At 58.2% G+C, this 17332-nt stretch overlaps 2 protein-coding genes across 3 annotated transcripts; one reads left to right on the plus strand and one right to left on the minus strand.

The window, feature by feature from the left end:
* Positions 1–1055: 1055 nt before the first annotated feature.
* On the plus strand, positions 1056–9996 carry Kcnj9 (potassium channel, inwardly rectifying subfamily J, member 9). Of its 2 annotated transcripts, none has more exons than XM_005400191.2 (3): positions 1056–1199; positions 3370–4304; positions 6797–9996. In XM_005400191.2, exons 2-3 carry the CDS (start codon positions 3455–3457, stop codon positions 7126–7128), a joined length of 1182 nt encoding a protein of 393 aa, XP_005400248.1. In that variant the 5' UTR covers positions 1056–1199; positions 3370–3454; the 3' UTR covers positions 7129–9996. The 2 variants fall into 2 exon arrangements, with proteins under 2 accessions (XP_005400248.1, XP_005400249.1); XM_005400192.2 differs by lacking the exon at positions 1056–1199 and adding an exon at positions 1233–2805.
* Positions 9997–10066: 70 nt separating this feature from the next.
* Positions 10067–16660, minus strand: Igsf8 (immunoglobulin superfamily, member 8). The gene is made up of 7 exons (XM_005400193.2): positions 16433–16660; positions 13404–13781; positions 12295–12756; positions 11511–11918; positions 10908–11321; positions 10523–10652; positions 10067–10328 (listed from the first exon to the last, which is right to left on the minus strand). Exons 1-6 carry the CDS (start codon positions 16476–16478, stop codon positions 10537–10539), a joined length of 1824 nt encoding a protein of 607 aa, XP_005400250.1. The 5' UTR covers positions 16479–16660; the 3' UTR covers positions 10067–10328; positions 10523–10536.
* Positions 16661–17332: the final 672 nt, after the last annotated feature.

The raw sequence follows: 17332 nt of genomic DNA on the forward strand, positions 1-17332 counted from the left end.
ACATCTGAAACTGCTCTTTAAAAATGAAGTACTTTAAAAGAAAAGCATGACGTAGTGACACAGATGTGAGACTTGAACTCGTATCTTTGTTCGGCTTTGGGTTCTGATAAACACTTAACTTTCCTTGGTTTGTGTTGTTTCACTTGTGAATGAAAAATTAGTACCTATCTCACAGGGGAGTTGTGGGAATTAAATGAGGTATGGGTCTCATTCGTACTGATGCTCAAGGGAGTGAGCAGTGTGGTGATAGCACGCATTCAAGTGTCTTTCTCCCCAGGAGACCGTGAGCTCGTTTGGACAGAAACGCCTTCCTTTCTACGCTCACTTCCATCTAGTGCATTGCCTGGCACTTGGGCTCCATAAGAGTCTGTTGAATGAACAGCACATAAGCCCTAATTGAAACTTTTCTCTCGGCTGGACATCTGGGACACCTTTTTCTATTAATAAAATACATTTTGAAGCCCTTCTATTTCTAGTGCCTAATTGGATGCTCACACATGTGAAGTAGGCAGAAAGGGACTACTTGCACATGTCCCCCACCCTGGAGAGATGGGACAACTGTGGCTCTGAGAAGTGAAAGGAATCCTATGGGTCACATAGGTTAGAATGCCTGACCCTGCCTCCTTTCTCTCTAGCTGCCTCCTTCTGTGTCAAGGATGGGCCTGACCCCAAAGCAGTACCTGCACCCAGAGACCTCCTTTGGAGGCGATGAGCTCCCCGATGGCCCTCTGAAACCCCAGGAAACCAAACACTTTACTCCCAAACACCTCAGAGCCTATATTTACCAGAGAAAGGAGCCTCTTAGGAAAGGACTAGCGTGCCAACTTTGCTTTTCTATTTTTTTTTTCCTTCTCTGAGGGGGTGAGGAGGCGAGCTCTGAGTGTCCAGGAGGAGGGACTTTGGCTAAAAATAGCTCTGGCGTGTGGATCAGCCCCTAGTGGTACCCAGGACTAGGGAAGGGAGGGGATGCTGTGGAGCTGTCGCCAGACTGGTTGCCGTGGAAACGAGAGAGGAGCAGGGGAGCCTGGGAAGTGGGGATGACACAGATAGCGAGTCCTAGTCAGCGCTGCCGCTACATTTAGGTGAAAGCAGTGTCTGCGGCTGCCACTCTCCAACAGGGCCCGTGGGGGGCAGTGTCAGGGGCATGGACACCACCCTCCGGGGGTCTCTGCTGCCAGCTACTCTCCTCTCCACGCACTGTGAGTTGAGTTGTGGGGACTTGGGGTCTGGGCCCCTATTTCTAAAGCAAGTGGGGATTTGGCAGGGGCTGGTTCCTGGGCAGTTTTCACTAGATCTCCTTCAAAAAGAATAAGCCCCCCTTGCTGTCCTGCACTCTGTAGGGGGAGGAAAAAGGGTCCAGGAAAGTGTGGTACTGGGGTCTTCTGAAAATGGGCCACAGCATGCACAACTGAGGAGTAGGCTGGAGGAACCAGAATTATTGGAGGGAAGATGCAGAAACCAAGTCCTTGATCTTGAGACAGAGGCAAGAGTTGCATACTTTTCCTTCACTCATTCAGGAAAACCAAAGATGGGACACATTCAAAAAAGGCTCACCTAGATCTGTGGCATGAGACAGTTCTGGGGGTGATTCATGTATTGGGTTCCTCTCCCCATCCCTGGGCAAAGAGAAGGAAATCAGATTCTCTAAGACCCTGAGAGAAGGTCTAGAAGGCTGCCTGGGGCTAAAGCTAGCATGACTGAGACCTGGGCACTTTCACTGCATGTCCTGGGGTCTCCATGCCAGCAAATACAGACCACTTCCAGTGGACACCCTGAGCTGCAGGGAGGGAAAAGGAATCCTGTTGGTGGGGAGAAGAAGACCCTAGTCTACCACTGCCTGGTGCTCCTGGACCTTGTGTCCCCTGACTGCATGAAAATAAAAGCATGTGGGTGGGTTGACGGGATGATAGCCTTAAGCTCCAGGCATCTCTTTTTAGTTTCTCCTGCCCTCTGCCCCTATAAACACACCCTCTCCTAAGCTCTGGTGATGGAGCACTTCACTCCAGAATTTAAAATTTGAAGAGCTAGGTTTGGAAATGCATATCTGAGCAATGGCTGCTCAGGACCTGGTCAAATGTCCAGGCCATCTGTGATCCTTATGTCATACTCCTGCCCCCTCCACCCACAACCAGCCCAAATTTCCCTGGAATGGAGGAGAGGAAAATTCCCAGGAAAAAGAAGAAGGTTGACAAATCCTAAATCCTCATTCTAGACCTGTCTCTGTAGTCCATACCTCTTGGAGGACCCTGGGTGACTAGGAAAGGACTCTGAACCTGTCTGTCAAGAAAGACGGTGGCTCCCAGTGCTCTTGGGGGTGAGGGAAGAATTTGAAGGAAAATTAGGTAGACTTCACTTGGAACACAGGCTTTGCTGGAAAAGTGGGCTTCGGGACATATGGCAGGTGGGAGTGGGATTGATGCAGTGAATGGGAAGTAGGAGGCTGTGGGGAAAGATCTGGGGGAGGATAAAGGAAGGTGCCGAGCGCTTCACTTGGTCTGATTTCACATCTTATGAAGCAAAGAAAACGACAGGGACACAAGCTTAACTCTTGGTGAGGCCTGTACTTCCCTCACCTTGGCTGTAGGTGTTGATCTCACCTCCCCTAGCCCTCCCCACCCCAGCCCCATTTTCAGGCTGTCTCCTTTGGGGAAGGAACCCATGGGAAATGGGGTGACACCAGAACAGCAACGAGCAGGGTTAGGCCTCCAGGATTTCCAGTGGGAATGTCCTACTGTGGGAAAGTGCGACCCTCGTGCACTGGAGAATTTTCACTTACTTGCCGCAGCTTGAGTTTGTCTGTCGTTGGTAAGTTTGTCATGGGGAGAGCGTGTAGGAGGGAGGTGGGGAGAACGAGCCCCAGGGAGGAACATCTAGGGAAGATGGTGTTTTGATGTGGGGATGAACTTCAAAAGAGCCTTGGGGTTGAATTTGTGGAGACAGTCATTGGAATGGGCAGTGCACATAATAGCCAGGGAAAGGGAGGTGGAAGTCCCCGCGGCAGGGAGGGCTCCACATCATAGAGGAACATTAACTACCTGACCCCAAGGAGCCTCTTGGCCTGAATGTTTTGTTCCAGGTAGCCAAGATGCTGCACACCCGGGCCAGAAGTGGTGCCAAGATCTGTAGCACCTCCTTCCTCTGAAAATAGTGGTCAGCTTTACCTAGGGCTATCCCTTAAACGTCTATTATCCCACTGGATCCTCGGTTTTTTAAGTTTCGAGGCAGATAAAGTTCTACGTATGCTTCCCATTCTATTGGTGGGAAAATTGAGGCAGACAAACGAACGGGGGCGCTCCGGACCACCTAGCCCCTTGGGGCTGTCCCTGAGGTCTCCCACCGGTCGGGTTAACTCGGCAAACCTTTCTGAAGCCCCTCCAGGACCCCCGACGCCGCCGGGGCCCCCAGCGGTCTGCAGGAGCGCGCCGCGCTCTCCCTGACGCGTGTCGCCGTCGCCATGGCGCAGGAGAACGCGGCCTTCTCGCCCGGACCGGAGGAGCCGCCCCGGCGGCGCGGGCGCCAGCGCTACGTGGAGAAGGACGGCAGGTGCAACGTGCAGCAGGGCAACGTGCGCGAGACGTACCGCTACCTGACCGACCTGTTCACCACGCTGGTGGACCTGCAGTGGCGCCTCAGCCTGCTCTTCTTCGTGCTCGCCTACGCGCTCACCTGGCTCTTCTTCGGCGCCATCTGGTGGCTGATCGCCTACGGCCGCGGGGACCTGGAGCACCTGGAGGACACTGCGTGGACGCCGTGCGTCAACAACCTCAACGGCTTCGTGGCCGCCTTCCTCTTCTCCATCGAGACGGAGACCACCATCGGCTACGGGCACCGAGTCATCACCGACCAGTGCCCCGAGGGCATCGTGCTCCTGCTGCTGCAGGCCATCCTGGGCTCCATGGTGAACGCCTTCATGGTGGGCTGCATGTTCGTCAAGATCTCGCAGCCCAACAAGCGTGCCGCCACGCTCGTCTTCTCCTCGCACGCCGTGGTGTCCTTGCGCGATGGGCGCCTGTGCCTCATGTTCCGCGTGGGCGACCTGCGCTCCTCGCACATCGTCGAGGCCTCCATCCGTGCCAAGCTCATCCGCTCGCGCCAGACCCTGGAGGGCGAGTTCATCCCCCTGCACCAGACCGACCTCAGCGTGGGCTTCGACACGGGCGACGATCGTCTCTTCCTCGTCTCGCCGCTGGTCATCAGCCACGAAATCGACGCCGCCAGCCCCTTCTGGGAGGCATCACGCCGCGCCCTGGAGCGGGACGACTTCGAGATCGTGGTCATCCTCGAGGGCATGGTGGAAGCCACGGGTGCGGACGGGCCCCGGGAACAGAGGGAGCAGGGTTCCCCGGGTGAAAAAAGCAGGGGCAAGAAGAGGAGCCAGGATGGTGCAGGAGGGTGGAGGGAGGGACTGGTGGAGACTGGGAGATTGATATGGGGGCATCTGGGGGCCAGAGGGAGGCATGAGCCGGACCACTTCACAGAGGGCCAGAAGAAGCTTGGAGAAGTTCTTCTGTAATGAGAGGTCTGTGTCACTCGGACTAGGAGAGGAATAACAGCTCCTAACGCTCCGGGGTGCTTGCTCGGTGTGGTGCACAGTTCCAAAGCACTCTGCACCTCTGAGCTCATTTACTCCTAGCCCAAACCCTCTGTAGGTAACTTCTGATTATTGTGCTTATTTGTCAAGCTTAGCTCCAACGGAGAGGCTAAGTAAATTCTCTGCTGTCACAGGCCAGTAAGTAGCAGGTGGTATCGGCACTGGACGCAGAGCTGCCGGCTTCAGTGTTTCATGGTCCAGAGAGGGAATGAGGTTTAGGATCATGGTTTTCCTTGTTGAGAGGTGTAAGTCCCCGGGATTTGACGGTCAAGGTTGTCCATGGCTTGAGTTACTCCTAGGAGAAGACCTCGAGGAGCGGTTGATACCTGGTCAGTTATCCTGTCCCTTAGACTATCAGCTTCCACCGACAAGGGAAATAAATGATACTACCACTTCTAGTCCCTTCCCGTAAGGAACTGGAAACTCCACTGTGATGTCAGCACCTCTCCCTCAGGCCCGCACAGTGCAGGGTTTGGGAGCAGGTAACAAAAGACCAGTGTGGGAGGGAGCCTTCCCTTAGGACTCTAGATCTAGAGGTTAGGTGAGAAAAATGCCGATGGAGATAAAGGCCCACTAGGGGGCACTGCAGTTCGGGCCAAGGCGCCAGGGCCAGACCTGCTGGTGCTGGTACGTTCACACCCCTTCCCTGGTCCTCCCAAGCTGACCACCGCTGCACCCCCCACCACCACTCCCCCTCCCTGTTCCCATTCCCCCTTCACTGGCCCTGGGCTCTCCCTAGTTCTTCCCTCTTAAGACTCCACTGTTCTTCCTTTATCTCCCCAGCTGTTGCTCCTTTTTTGCCAGTACCTCGGGCAGGGCCCCTCCTTTCAGGGAGGTCCCCGCCTGCCTTCTTATTCCCTTGTCCCAGTCCCCCAGCCCTTTCTTCTCTGCCTGTCAGCCCCCTCCCTCTTCCCCTCCCTCCCCTGCTCCTCTTCTTCCCATCTCCCCTTGGATAGCAATGTCATGCAGCTTCCAAAATAGGATTCTTCCTGTTCCAGCCTTCACCGAAGAGTACCACTGCTCCCAGGGTGTCTGGTCAGCCAGGGGTTGCTCTTCTACACCCCTCCCTCTCTGTTCCGAGGTAGATACTGGTTTGCACAGTGGCTCTGGGGTAGGCTGATGGCCTGGCCTGGGGGTGCAACGCCCCACAGGGTGGGTAGGACACAGGCCTGGAGAACTAGGGAGAATGGGGCAAGGACACAGGGGTCTGATCTTCCTGAAGAGATCAAGCTGGAAAGGATGGTCATATTTTGGGATTCAGAATGCTTTTGAAAAGCAAGAATAATGAGCCAAAACCCAACAAGATGACATTTTAAAAGGAATAAATATAAAATTCTACATTTAGGCTTTAAAAAAAAAATCACTTATGTAAGCACAGCATGGAAAAGCTTTGGTGAAAAAAAGAACTGAGGCTTTTTAGTTGGCCATGGGCTTGATGTCGTAGCAATGCGATGCAGCTTCCAGAAGCATTTATGTAATGTAATCACGGGCCCTATCAGTGAAAGCACCCTGACCAGAAGAGAGGGTGAGACGGTGAGCCCTCTCTTACACATGGATTGGGCCACAGAGGGAGAATTTGCCACACTCAGAGGGGCATCTAAGGGTCTGCAATCAAGAAAGTAACACTTGTGGAAGCCAGGTCAGTCGACGAGCAGGCAGGGATGTTCAGTCACAGAGGTGAAGACCTCAGGAAACCCGAGACTCCTGTGTTCAGACCCCCACAGGGGTGTCAAGTGGAAAGGGACTGGCCAGAGTGCAAATCCCAGGAGGCAGACTTTATTCAGCCTGAGAAAAGAATGACCCATCTACTAAAGCCATCACACAAAGGAGTGGGTTCTTTATGAGGTGGTGGGCTCTCAGTCCTAGGAGGTAACCAAGTACAAGCTAGATGCCCACGGTTGGGCACGCTGCAGTGGGGAGCCCTCTGTGGAATGGGAAATTAGACTGACGATCCTTAAGGTTAAGTGTCAGGGTAAAGCTTCTGTGATTGGCACTGGCAAAGGAGAGGAGAGAGAATGTGGACAGGCAAGTGGAAAAGAGGTGAGAGAGACGAGCAAGGACGGGCAAAAGCAGGCTGGACCAAAGGGGGCCCGTGGGGAAGGGTGGAGGGAAGGGTGCTGGGAACACGGGCTGGGGATGAGAGGCAGGAGAGGGACACCTGGGGCTGGGATCCCGCTGACCTGTTCCCCCTGCTCCCCCCGCCAGGGATGACATGCCAAGCTCGGAGCTCCTATCTGGTGGACGAGGTGCTATGGGGCCACCGCTTTACATCAGTACTGACCCTGGAGGATGGCTTCTACGAGGTGGACTATGCCAGCTTCCACGAGACCTTTGAGGTGCCCACACCTTCGTGCAGTGCCCGGGAACTGGCAGAGGCTGCAGCCCGCCTTGATGCCCATCTCTACTGGTCCATCCCCAGCCGGCTGGATGAGAAGGTGGAGGAGGAGGGTGCTGGGGAGGGCGCCGGTGGGGGAGCTGGGGATGACAAGGAGCAGAATGGCTGCCTGCCACCCCCGGAGAATGAGTCCAAGGTGTGACCAGTTCCCTCCAGACCCCTGTGGCAGACAGGGGGCCAGACACAGGTACCTGGGGAGCTGCACCCTGGAGGTGGAAGAGGAGGAAGCAGGCAAAGTCCCGGGGAATGGAGAGGCCGCCTGAGAACCTTGAGTCTAGGATCCAATAGGAAGGGAGAGGCCCTGGCTTGAGGAGAGTGGAGGGCAGGGAAAGGTGCACACACCTGTCTGTGTTTGACCTTCACATCTGCTCATGGGTGGATGGACAGTCAGAAGGACGAACTGGTGGGGGCTGGACAGGCAGGTGGTGGCTGATGGACAAGTACATGGGCTGTGGATACCTGCAGCACACCTTTGTGCAGGTTCTAGAAAGGTGGGTACCCTTTTCTTCCAAGCAGACACAGCCCCAGGCCAGATGCATGGCTTGGAGAACAGTCCCCATTCACCTCCTCAGCCAGCCTCCCCGTGTGCGGCCCACCTGTCTAAGTGGGCACAGTGGCCCAAGCTGAACGAGAGGAGACTGGGTGGAGGTGGGCACAAATGAGCACGGTGCCCCCCCACCTCCACCCTCCCTCGGTGACAGGCTCACCCGGAGAAAGGGTTGCACGGGAGCTTGGGAAAGTGTCAGTGACCTGAACCCTTGGAGTGCAGGGCAACAGGCGGCAGGAGCAGATGCCAGCGCTGGGGCCCTGGAGCAAGGGATGGCTAGTTTGTGGAGGGAGATCTTGCAGATAACACTGCAGAAGAGGACGGGAGAGAGGTTCTGAAGTGGAAGAAGGGTCAGGGGCAAGATCTAGAAAGTAGGTTCGTGGGGGCAGATGGGAAACCCTTGGGAAAGCAGCATTTGTCCTTGGGGCACCATGGGGAGGGTCATTCAGATGACTTCTTGGATGTCAGGGAGAGAGGGCATTCACCAACGTGGGTTCCTAGTGCTGGAACCCAGAGCACATGGGAAGATCGGGAATATACCTGTGGCCATTGGATGAGGTCCAGTTCACATGGAGAACCTGTGCAATCTCTTGGAGCAGGGGATGGGAGTGTTTTGGTAGTTAGAAAGCCAGAGGTTGAGTAAGACAGGGGAAATGATGAAAGCCTGCAGTTGTAAAACTGCTGTGTACGGGATCACCTGGAGAGCTTGTTAAAACACAGATCGCTGGGCCCCGCTCCCAGGGTTCTGACTCAGTAGGTCAGGTGGAAACCAGAAATTGGCATGTCTGACAAGTTCCCAAGTCATACTGACGCTACTCGACTACGTTGCAATGCAGCATATAAGCTGAAGACCCTCTGGGAGCAGAGAAATATAAAGGGTAGAGCAACGTGTGTGGAAGGGGACCTGAGTGCAGGCTGAAGAGTTGAACTAAAGCAGGAAGAGCTTGCAGGACTAAAAGCCAGGAGGGACTGAAAGAAAAGCCAAGTCCAGACCTGTGCGTGTCTGTGCCCTGCTGTCTGCACCACTGCACCAGAGATGCCTGGAGATGCACAGTGATCCCAAGATGGCAGAGAAGGGGCGGTGGGCCGGTTGAGAGGACCTGAGGTGGCCTTCTGGGGAAAGTGCAGCCCAGGTGAGCATGTCCCCTGATGGCCCAGCCAGGACCTCTGTCCCTCCAGCCCTGGCAGCCCCCATTCCCGTCCTTGCCTAAGAGCCTGAGCTGCATGAGGGGGGCAGGCACCCAAGTCTGTCCTGTTCCAGGCTGGGAGGCAGGGATTCTATGGGGCACTGTGTATCTCCCAGAAGAAATGGAGTCATCCCAGTTTGCATTCACGAGAAGGACCCAGCCCCGTCCCTTCCCTTAAGTCCAGGCATGGATATCTTTCCGCCTGAGGTCCTGGGGCTACCTGGGTCACAGCCAATCAAAGCCAGGGTCCTTGAATGCCAGGATGGGCTGCTCCTCCAAACACAGACATGGGGTGAGGCATGGGGAGTGATCCAGGGTTCTTTCAGTGAACAGATGGAGTCTGGACAGGAGGGGGCAGCTGCTTGGTTCCCAGGCACACTCATTCAGCACTAAAGCCGCTGCAGTCGGACAGATGGAGAAACTGAGGCTACAGCAGGCCCCTCCTGCCCAGAAGTCGCTGAGACGCTGCCACACCTGTCCTTGCCACCATCACTGCTCAGGGCACCACTGTACAGTGCAGAGTCAGATGGGGGCTCTAGTGCCAACACTGACTGCCGCTGATCAGCTGTATGGCTCTGAGCCAGCTGCATAGGTCTCTGGGCCTCAGTTTCCACATCTGTAAAAATGACTTAGCAAAACTAGTAAAACTCAATAAATGTTAAATCACTGAATTGAAGGAGGTAGACTGGCTGCTTCTTAAGGTGCAGAACTGAGAATGTTAGGAGCAGAGAATCCATAGGTGAAGCCACATGGGGTGCAGGGTGGACGATGTATGCAGGTGCAACATTCTGTGGGTGCAGCAGACACAGGCTCTCCCCCACTGTTATTCTCCCTGATATCCAGGAGGCTGAGTTCTGAGGCTCCTATTCTGTTGCTGTCAGACAGAATAATCAAGGTCAGGAGGAAAAAGACTGAGGCCCCAGGGCCTGATGGGAGGAGTCAGGCTCCAGAATGAGACCCAACCAGAAGGAGACAGACAGAGGGGTGTGGCCGAGGCTGGGAGCTCACAAAGGACACTGGCCCTGGAAGTCCCTGCCCTGTAACTTGGGAAAGGGTTGCAAAGCCAGGACCAAGCTGAGCTGTAGCTCATTCTCCCTTCCTATGCGCCCCTCCTTGAACAGGAGCCCCATTAGGAGTTGCCTCAGCAGCCACAACTTAGGTGGCAGATGGGACCCAGGAGCCCCCTCCTGGGGTGGGAGGCAAGGCCTACAAAGGCCAGATGGTGTTTATGATGGGAAGAGGCCTGGGTTGTTCAGAATAGGTTGTCAACCCCCAACAACCTCCCTACTACTGCACACCCAGCCTTTTACAGCCTCACGGTGGGGGAAGACACAGCCAGGCCTGGATCTTACAAAACAAGTTTATTCACATTTTAGAAAAACTAGTTTGAGGACGGGGAATGGCCTTCCCACAGCATGGGTATGAGACCAAGAACAGAAGGCCAGAGGGGAGTTTGGGAGGGAAGGTATAAGGAGTAGGGGCCTTGTCTCTTGCCCTGGGTAGGTGCAGGTCAAATAAATTAAAGGAAGGGTGGGTAGAGGGAGGGGGCGTACAGGTGACCAGAGGAGGGCTTGGAGCTGGCTGGAAGACAGTCGGCACCTGCAAGAACTGAGAGCAGAGTGGAGTAAGGACGGAGCCCCGAACGAGCAGGACTCCCTCTTGGCCCTCAACCCATGACAAGCAGGACCCTGCAGAGCTGAGCTGATTGTTCCTCCCCTGAGAGGGCCGTGGGAAGGAGCAGCTCAAGACTGTATGGGGAAGCCTGTATGGGGGAGATAAAGATGGGGGGGTCTTTCCCTCACCTGGGAGCGAGGGATCACCGCTTCCTCAGCCTCTTCATGAAGCAGCAGGTGATAGTGGCGAGGACGACGGCGCCCGTGACTAGGGCCACCCCCGAACCCACCAGCATGGGCACAAGTAGGGTATCTAGAGCTAGGTGAAGAAGGAACGTCGTCATCATCCTGCAGCCACTGTCACACTCAGCGGCACTCTCCCCGCATCAGGATACCTGAACCCATCACCCATGCACAGCCAGGCCTCCCAGAACCCGTCCTGTCGGTGCTCAAGCCCACCACCGCTGGGCTGGGCACTAAGGGGCTTTTCCCACAAAGAGATGCAAGAAGGATGGGAAGATGGAGGGATGGGGCAGGGGCTGTGGGAGGAGGGTGGAGGGTAGGAGTCGCTCACCATGCGTGTAGGGGTAGACTGTGACAGGCCCCGAGCGGGTGCTGCCCGCCTGGTACCAGGTGTAGTCGGCATGCTGCACCCAGGCGCTGGGGGTGCAGTGGTACACGCCTTCGTCCTCGGGCCCCAAGCTATGCAGTCTCAGCCGATGGCTTCGAGGCCCCACCAGCTCCACACTGACCGGGCCTCCTCCCGGCCGGACCCCCAGCTCTGCCACACCATCCTGGTTCATGCCGCCCACCAGCTGGGCAGGGACAGAGCTCTGCTCCCCGTCCTCCTGTCGCTCCACCCACCAGCTGGCAGCCAGCCGCAGCCCAGGGGGGCCGCCGCGCACCGAGATGTTGCACAGTAGCGAGGCGGTCTCTCCTCGGTACACGGTGCCCCCTGTGAGCTGCGCCACAGCCTCCAGCACCACACCTGCAGAGAAAAGGACAAGGGTCAGAGGGTGAAGGTTAGAAGTCATGAATTTAGGGCTATTGTCCAAATAACCCCTGAGAAAGCTCAGCGTAGCCCCCCAATCCTGATGGAGAGGGGGAATGGGACACGGGCCCAGAAGGAAAAGGGTTCTACAAGCCCGGAACCCCACCAGGCCCCAACCCCTCTCACCTTCCTCCCGCACGTGCACAGGGAGCGGACGAGAGCGGGCGCTGGCTGCCTCACGAAGCCGGGTCCCAGTCCCTCGAACGTAGGCCTTGGCCAGGCAGCGGTAGGTACCCGCATCACCAGGCCTGGCAGCCTCCAACCGTAGACGGTAGGTTCTGGATGCCACCTTCTCCATGGCAATGTGCCGGCCCTCATAGCCAGGGCCCAGGCTAACCACCCCTTCTGTGTCCAGCTGGGCTACCAGGCGGCCAGGCCCAGGTGCCCCTGCGGGTGCCATCTCCCAACCCACGGAGTAGGCAGCATGGCGGCCCTGCGGGGGCAGCGCCCCAGACACATTGCACAGCAGTTCCAAGGGTTCCCCTGGGCCGACGCGGCGTTCTCCAGGGCCCACTGTCACTGCCAGCTGGCTGGCTGAAACACAGGAGGGGAAGGGGGTCATGGAGGGAGGGTGCAGAGGCGCCTGCTTCCCCACCTGCAATTCCTTCCTTGCTGGCTGCGATTTAGAGGCTCCTGCTGGTCCTTCACTGTATGGGACCCTCTCCCCAACGCAGGGGCCTGAATCTCACCCCGCAGCCACGGCTTTCCTCTCTCCTCTCCCAATCTCTAGAAAAACTGGTCGAGAAAACCAGTCATGGCCACAGGGAGAGAGGGAAGCGGTCCCATGGGGCTGCTCACTCTACAGAAAGAGTCCCTGGAGTCTAGCGATGATCCCCTAGAGCCCCAAGTGGCCAAGGTGCCCGCTGAGACGCCCCCTCCCGGTGCCCACAGCAGGATATGTGGCACTCACACAGCGTCTGCACATCCACTTGGGCCAGGACAGCCCTTTTCTCCGCAATCTGGGCCCAGCTGCCATCAGGATCCTGAATCCACTCCGCGGCAGTACAGTGGTAGGTGCCTGCGTCCCCTGCCTGTGTGCCTCCCACCACCATGCGGTACCGGTCAGCCCCTCCCTTGCTCAGATACAGCTCCCCAGCAGTCAGTCGCTCGGCATAGGGTCCCCCGGCCTCCACAGCCAGGTCAGATCGCAGTCCCACCACTTCCTGCAGAGTCGCTCGGCCCACTGGCGCTTCGGGCACCGCTCGCCCAAAGGACACAGCCATGTGTGTGTGCTCCTGTGTGCTTGTCCGCGCCAGGCAGCCCAGGGCCAGCTCCTGCCCCTCGTACACAGTCAGGCGTGGGGGCGAGGTTGGGGCCTGGCGGCCTCGGGGCCCCGGGGGCGCAGGAGACACCTGCAGCGTATCTGGAAGAACTGGAGAGGACAGCAGGAATGAGGGAGAGCCGGGAGCTGGCAGCCTGCTGCTGTTTCCCGGAACAGACTGTGAGCTCCGAGAGGGCAAAGACTGCAGTTGTATCATTTCTTCTGGAGCTCAGCAGTGCTACCGTGCTGGGCACACCAAGGCACTCAATAAACACTTGCTGAATTGCACAAACCAGCTCATCACCTTTCACCCTTTTGTTTGACCCTGGCTCCTGTCTGATGCTCAGAAAAGCAGCTCTGTCTTCCCTCTCAGAAGACAAACTGAAGAGTGGGAATGTCACATAGTCCAACTTCTACCCTTCCTCTCTCCTCCCCACCCTAGCGCTGGGTCCTGGCCTCCCAGAGAGTCTGTTCAAACCACCAGCCTTTCCCATCCTCTGGGGAATGGAGAGGGGACTGGCCAGCATGGGGACACTTCTCCTTCTCCAGGGAGATAGCCTGATATCCAAGTAACAGTGACTGCAAGGAAGAGGTCTGGGTTTGGTCTCACCCCAGCCACTGACTCATCAGGTGCCTCTGGGGCAAGACTTTAGGCCTCGAGTTCCCCAAATGCAAAACCTGAGTGTAGTTAGACAGCCCTCTACCCCTATTTCTGCCCTGAGAGCAGCTGTGGCCCACCCCACCCCAGGGACCGGTACCTCTCAGCTCCACCTTGCCGCTGTAGCTGCCGAGGTAGCGGGCATCGGTGGAGGGAGTGTAACACTCGTAAACGCCTGCATCCTGGGCCTGCAGGTGGGCAATCCTCAGCAGCACGGCATCACCCCGGAGACGCTGCACCTGCACCTCTCCAGCTGCCACTCGGGGCGCAAACACAGCGTAGGAGAACTGGGCATCTCTTGTGCTGATTATGCTCAGGGCAACCTCTGGGGCCTCAGACCTGTACAGGAACCACTCGAAGTCTTGCTGGGCAGGGCCCTCATAGCCACTCACATTGCAGGGGATGAAGACAGTGGTGCCAACCACACGGTACAGGGGCCCCTTAGGGACCAGCACCTCCCGGGCACAGCACCCGATGCCTGTGGGGAAAAGGAGTTGGAGGTGCCTGAGTCCCTGTCCATGACCAGCGCCACCAGCACCAATCTTGGCTCCTTCCAGTGAACGGAAGAGCAACCTAGGGAAGGCTGGTACACAGCTGGCCCTGTTCTGGGAAGGGATGCTGGGATGGAATGGATCCAGGGCTCAGAGAGGTGACACAGGCCCAGCTTTGTTTCAAAACCCAGAAACATCCCATTTCTGGCCGGCCAGACAGCTCCGCGGCACAGCAGAGTGAGCCTCTGCTTCCTGATCCACCTGTCCTTGCTTCCGCCGACCTTATCTCCCCCACATCATTCACTCAGAAGGGCTTGTTGGCTCAGCTGTGTCACCTGGGCCAGACAATGGAGCCAGGGGCCTGTGCCTCCGGACAGGGCACCAGCCCATGAGTTCTCACCACACTGCCCTCCCCCTCCAGCTGTGCTATGAGCTCACTGCTTCTCCCACCCCGCAGGGCTGCCGAGGCAGCTGGGACTTCTGGGGCAAGAACCAGGCTCTGCCCAGGCCTGGGGCAGAAGATCCCCTCCCCCACTGCCGCCAACCTTCTGGCCAGCCCAGCTGATACACTCTGCTCCCCTCCCAAACAAAGCCTTCATTTGCATATGATCTGCATCCTTTACTTACAGCTCCCTTTCTCTAGGAGGCACTAAGCCCCCAGCCGTCCCTGTCCCATCTCAGTCTCCCCTTCAGCCCCCCTCACCCCACCCCAGCACAGTCCTGACCGTCGTGGGGCACTCAGCTTCTTCCCTCCTCCATCCTTCCATGGCTCCCACTAGAGGAGATCCAAGAACCTCAGAATGTAAGGGGGGTGCCAGTCTCCTCCCATACTACACGTGAAAACACACCAGCAAACTATAATGCAGGGGCCTCGATCCTGTCTCCCTGAGCAGCCTCCACACACCGCTGCCGCGGGGAGGATGGGGAAACTCCAAGGAGAGGTCTGAAGGGACGAACCTCACCAACCTCACCCACAGGCTGCCAGGGAAACGCCTGAGGCCTTTCCACAGGGCTGCAGGAAAACACCTAGGAGTCCGAGACCCTGACTGCCAGCTCTCAGCTCCTTTTGTCTTCCTCCAGCTGTGTCTGGAGGTGAACTCCTGGGTGGTGGGCTGGGGCACAGGCCGGAAGTCAGGCACTTGGGTCCAGCCCCAGTACAAGAACGGGTGTGTGACTCAGGAGGGCCTTGCTCCAGGCACTTGTGTTTCATAACCAGGGTGAAGGCGAGGCAGCCAAGATGACATCTTCCCAGCTGCCTGGGGGCAGACTGCAAGGAAGCCTCCCTCCTACCTTCCTAGCTCTGCCACTGCTGATGCTTGGAGATCCCCATGGGAAAGTCACCCCCACAGCCTTAGGGGATCAGCTGCCACTCAGCTCTCCCTCCCTAGCCAGGAGAACCTCAGCCATGAGAGCAAAGAGGTTTGCTCTGGATTGGGTCTGGGTTCGAATCCAAGTCCCAACACTCACTTAGGTGTGCTCTCGGGTGAGTTGCTTCATTTGCCCCATCCGAGACAAATGTCTAGACTGCAGATAGTAGGAACTTAGATGCAGGCAGCCTCCTCCATTCTCAGTGCCCCACCCCTGCCCCTCCCCTGGGCTCCTCTCCACTCCACAAAGCCCACTGGGGAAAAGCAGCAAGCACTAGGCAACCAGGCCCCACAGCTCCTTCCATGTTCAGCCATCTGCTTCCCAACCAGGGCCCCAAGGAGAGGTCTCATCCTGGCCACCAGGGGCCTAGGGACCTGTGGCAAGAGAAGAGTCTACTTGGCGCCACTGCATAGCTGTGGTCTAGACACAGTAGGCAGCTGGGCACTGTGGGCCCCTGCCCTGGCTCCAGCGGTGCTCCAGCGTGCCCACCATGCTGGGCGCTTATTTTAAGGGCTTTGGCCTCGGGAACAGCTGTACACGCAGTTTCACGTCTCCAGGCCACACTTCCCCAAAACACTTCCTACGGAAGGCCTCCAGCTCAGGCCCAAACCAATCCTCCAGCCACCAGCCTCATGCACCCACGCAGGGCTGGCCAGAAGGCTCCACCATAAATATCCACCAGGGCAGAGACGGAGTGCTTGGAGATCCCAGAAGCAGGATCCATGGAGCCTGGCTTCTGGTGAAGAAGGGAAGCTGAGACTAACGGGGTGTGACAACCCACCAAGTGCCATCTGGGAAGGGGCAAAAGGGCAAACCGGAGCTTGGCCCAGGTTAGAGGTGCGGTGGAGGCAGAGAGCCTCATATGATGAAGTGTGTGAGGAGCAATTAGGGAGACTTACTTCAAAGACCGTGGGCAGAACCAGTCCCCGGGCCTGCAGCCAACTCTGGGGCACTTACGAGGACCCGCGGGCACTGCCCACGCAGGGCAGACACCCAAGCCCAGCCCTGGAGCACTGGGGCGCGATCCGGGCCTGGCGGGCTTGAGGCGCACTGGGGGAGGGGAACCCCCACTATGCCCCGGCGCCCGGGCCTTGAGCTGGGGAGCCCCCGTCTCCCCAGACTGGCTCTGCGGGTGGCCGCAGAGAGAAGCCCCGCGCGGAGCCGGGCAGACAGAAGACACACCTGCGGGCGGCGCGGCGCCCGGTTCGCAGGAAGGACGGCCGGCACCTGCCCGGCGGTCGGTCTCGGAGACGGGGCGGGACCGGCTTACCCAGCATTAGCAGCAGCGACAGCGGCGCGGGGCCGGGGGCGCCCATCCTGCGCGGCGGGCTCTGGGGAGGCTTCGGACGGCGGCGCGGGCTCTAGGGGGCCGCGGGCGCGGGGGGCGCATCCCCGGGTGGGGGCAGGAAGCGGAGCGGCGAGGCGTGGGTGCGCGGAGCCGAGGGGAGCCGCTAAAGAGAGGCCAGGTCCCCTCCTCCTCGCCTCCTCCCGCCCCTCTCCCTCCCGCCCTCCGCGGCTCGAGGGACCATTCCCGCCGCGCCCCGGCTCCCGGCCCCGCCCAAGCCCGCGCCACACTCCGGCGCGCCGGCCTCCAGCCAGCCCAGGCTCCGCCCCGATTCCCCGCCGGGCGGGACGAAGGCCGCGAGCTCCGCCTCTGCCGCTGGCCGAGCGAGCCGGCCCGGCCTCTGCTCCCCGATCCCTCCTGCCTCGGGCGCAGCGCCCTAGGACCCGCACTTGCAGAGGGCCCGGGAGAGGTGGGCGCGGGCGCCCCGGGCGGGTCAGGTGACTGGCCTCGCTCTTAGAACCCAGGCATTTGCGCGAAACCCTAAGGCTGTAAGTCCTGCTAGTCCTGTGGGAAACCCTAAGGATATAAGGGGAGGGGGAGCCAGGAGTTCCCACGCCTGGGCAGTTAGGGCCGAGGTACTTCCGAGCCCCTCCCCTCCGGGACACTGGAGACGTCTGCACCCCGCTCGGAGGGCAAACCCAAGGGAAAAGGCGTCCGGACTCACTTCCTGGTTGGATGATCCTGGGCCGGTATTTTAACCTTCCTCCTCCGCAGATTGCGCTGAGCTTGTTGACGTTCACCCAAAGGGATGTGCGATGGCTGAGATAATGTACAGAAACGTTTGACACAGGCTGGCTTGCCGGGCGTGGTGGCGCACGCCTGTAA

Source organism: Chinchilla lanigera, unplaced genomic scaffold (genome assembly GCF_000276665.1).
Source record: "Chinchilla lanigera isolate Chin_1 unplaced genomic scaffold, ChiLan1.0 scaffold00067, whole genome shotgun sequence".
NCBI classification, from domain to species: Eukaryota; Metazoa; Chordata; class Mammalia; order Rodentia; family Chinchillidae; genus Chinchilla; species Chinchilla lanigera.

Excerpts from the sequence above, each read along its gene's own strand:
- Igsf8 (XM_005400193.2), bottom strand. The coding sequence starts at position 16,478 with ATGGGCGCCCCCGGCCCCGCGCCGCTGTCGCTGCTGCTAATGCTGG. Across the intron at positions 12,757-13,403 it reads CGGCAAGGTGGAGCTGAGAG|TTCTTCCAGATACGCTGCAG; the intron begins GTACCGGTCCCT and ends TGTCCTCTCCAG. Across the intron at positions 11,919-12,294 it reads AGTGGATGTGCAGACGCTGT|CCAGCCAGCTGGCAGTGACA; the intron begins GTGAGTGCCACA and ends CCTGTGTTTCAG.
- Kcnj9 (XM_005400191.2), top strand. The coding sequence starts at position 3,455 with ATGGCGCAGGAGAACGCGGCCTTCTCGCCCGGACCGGAGGAGCCGCCC. Across the intron at positions 4,305-6,796 it reads GGGCATGGTGGAAGCCACGG|GGATGACATGCCAAGCTCGG; the intron begins GTGCGGACGGGC and ends TCCCCCCGCCAG.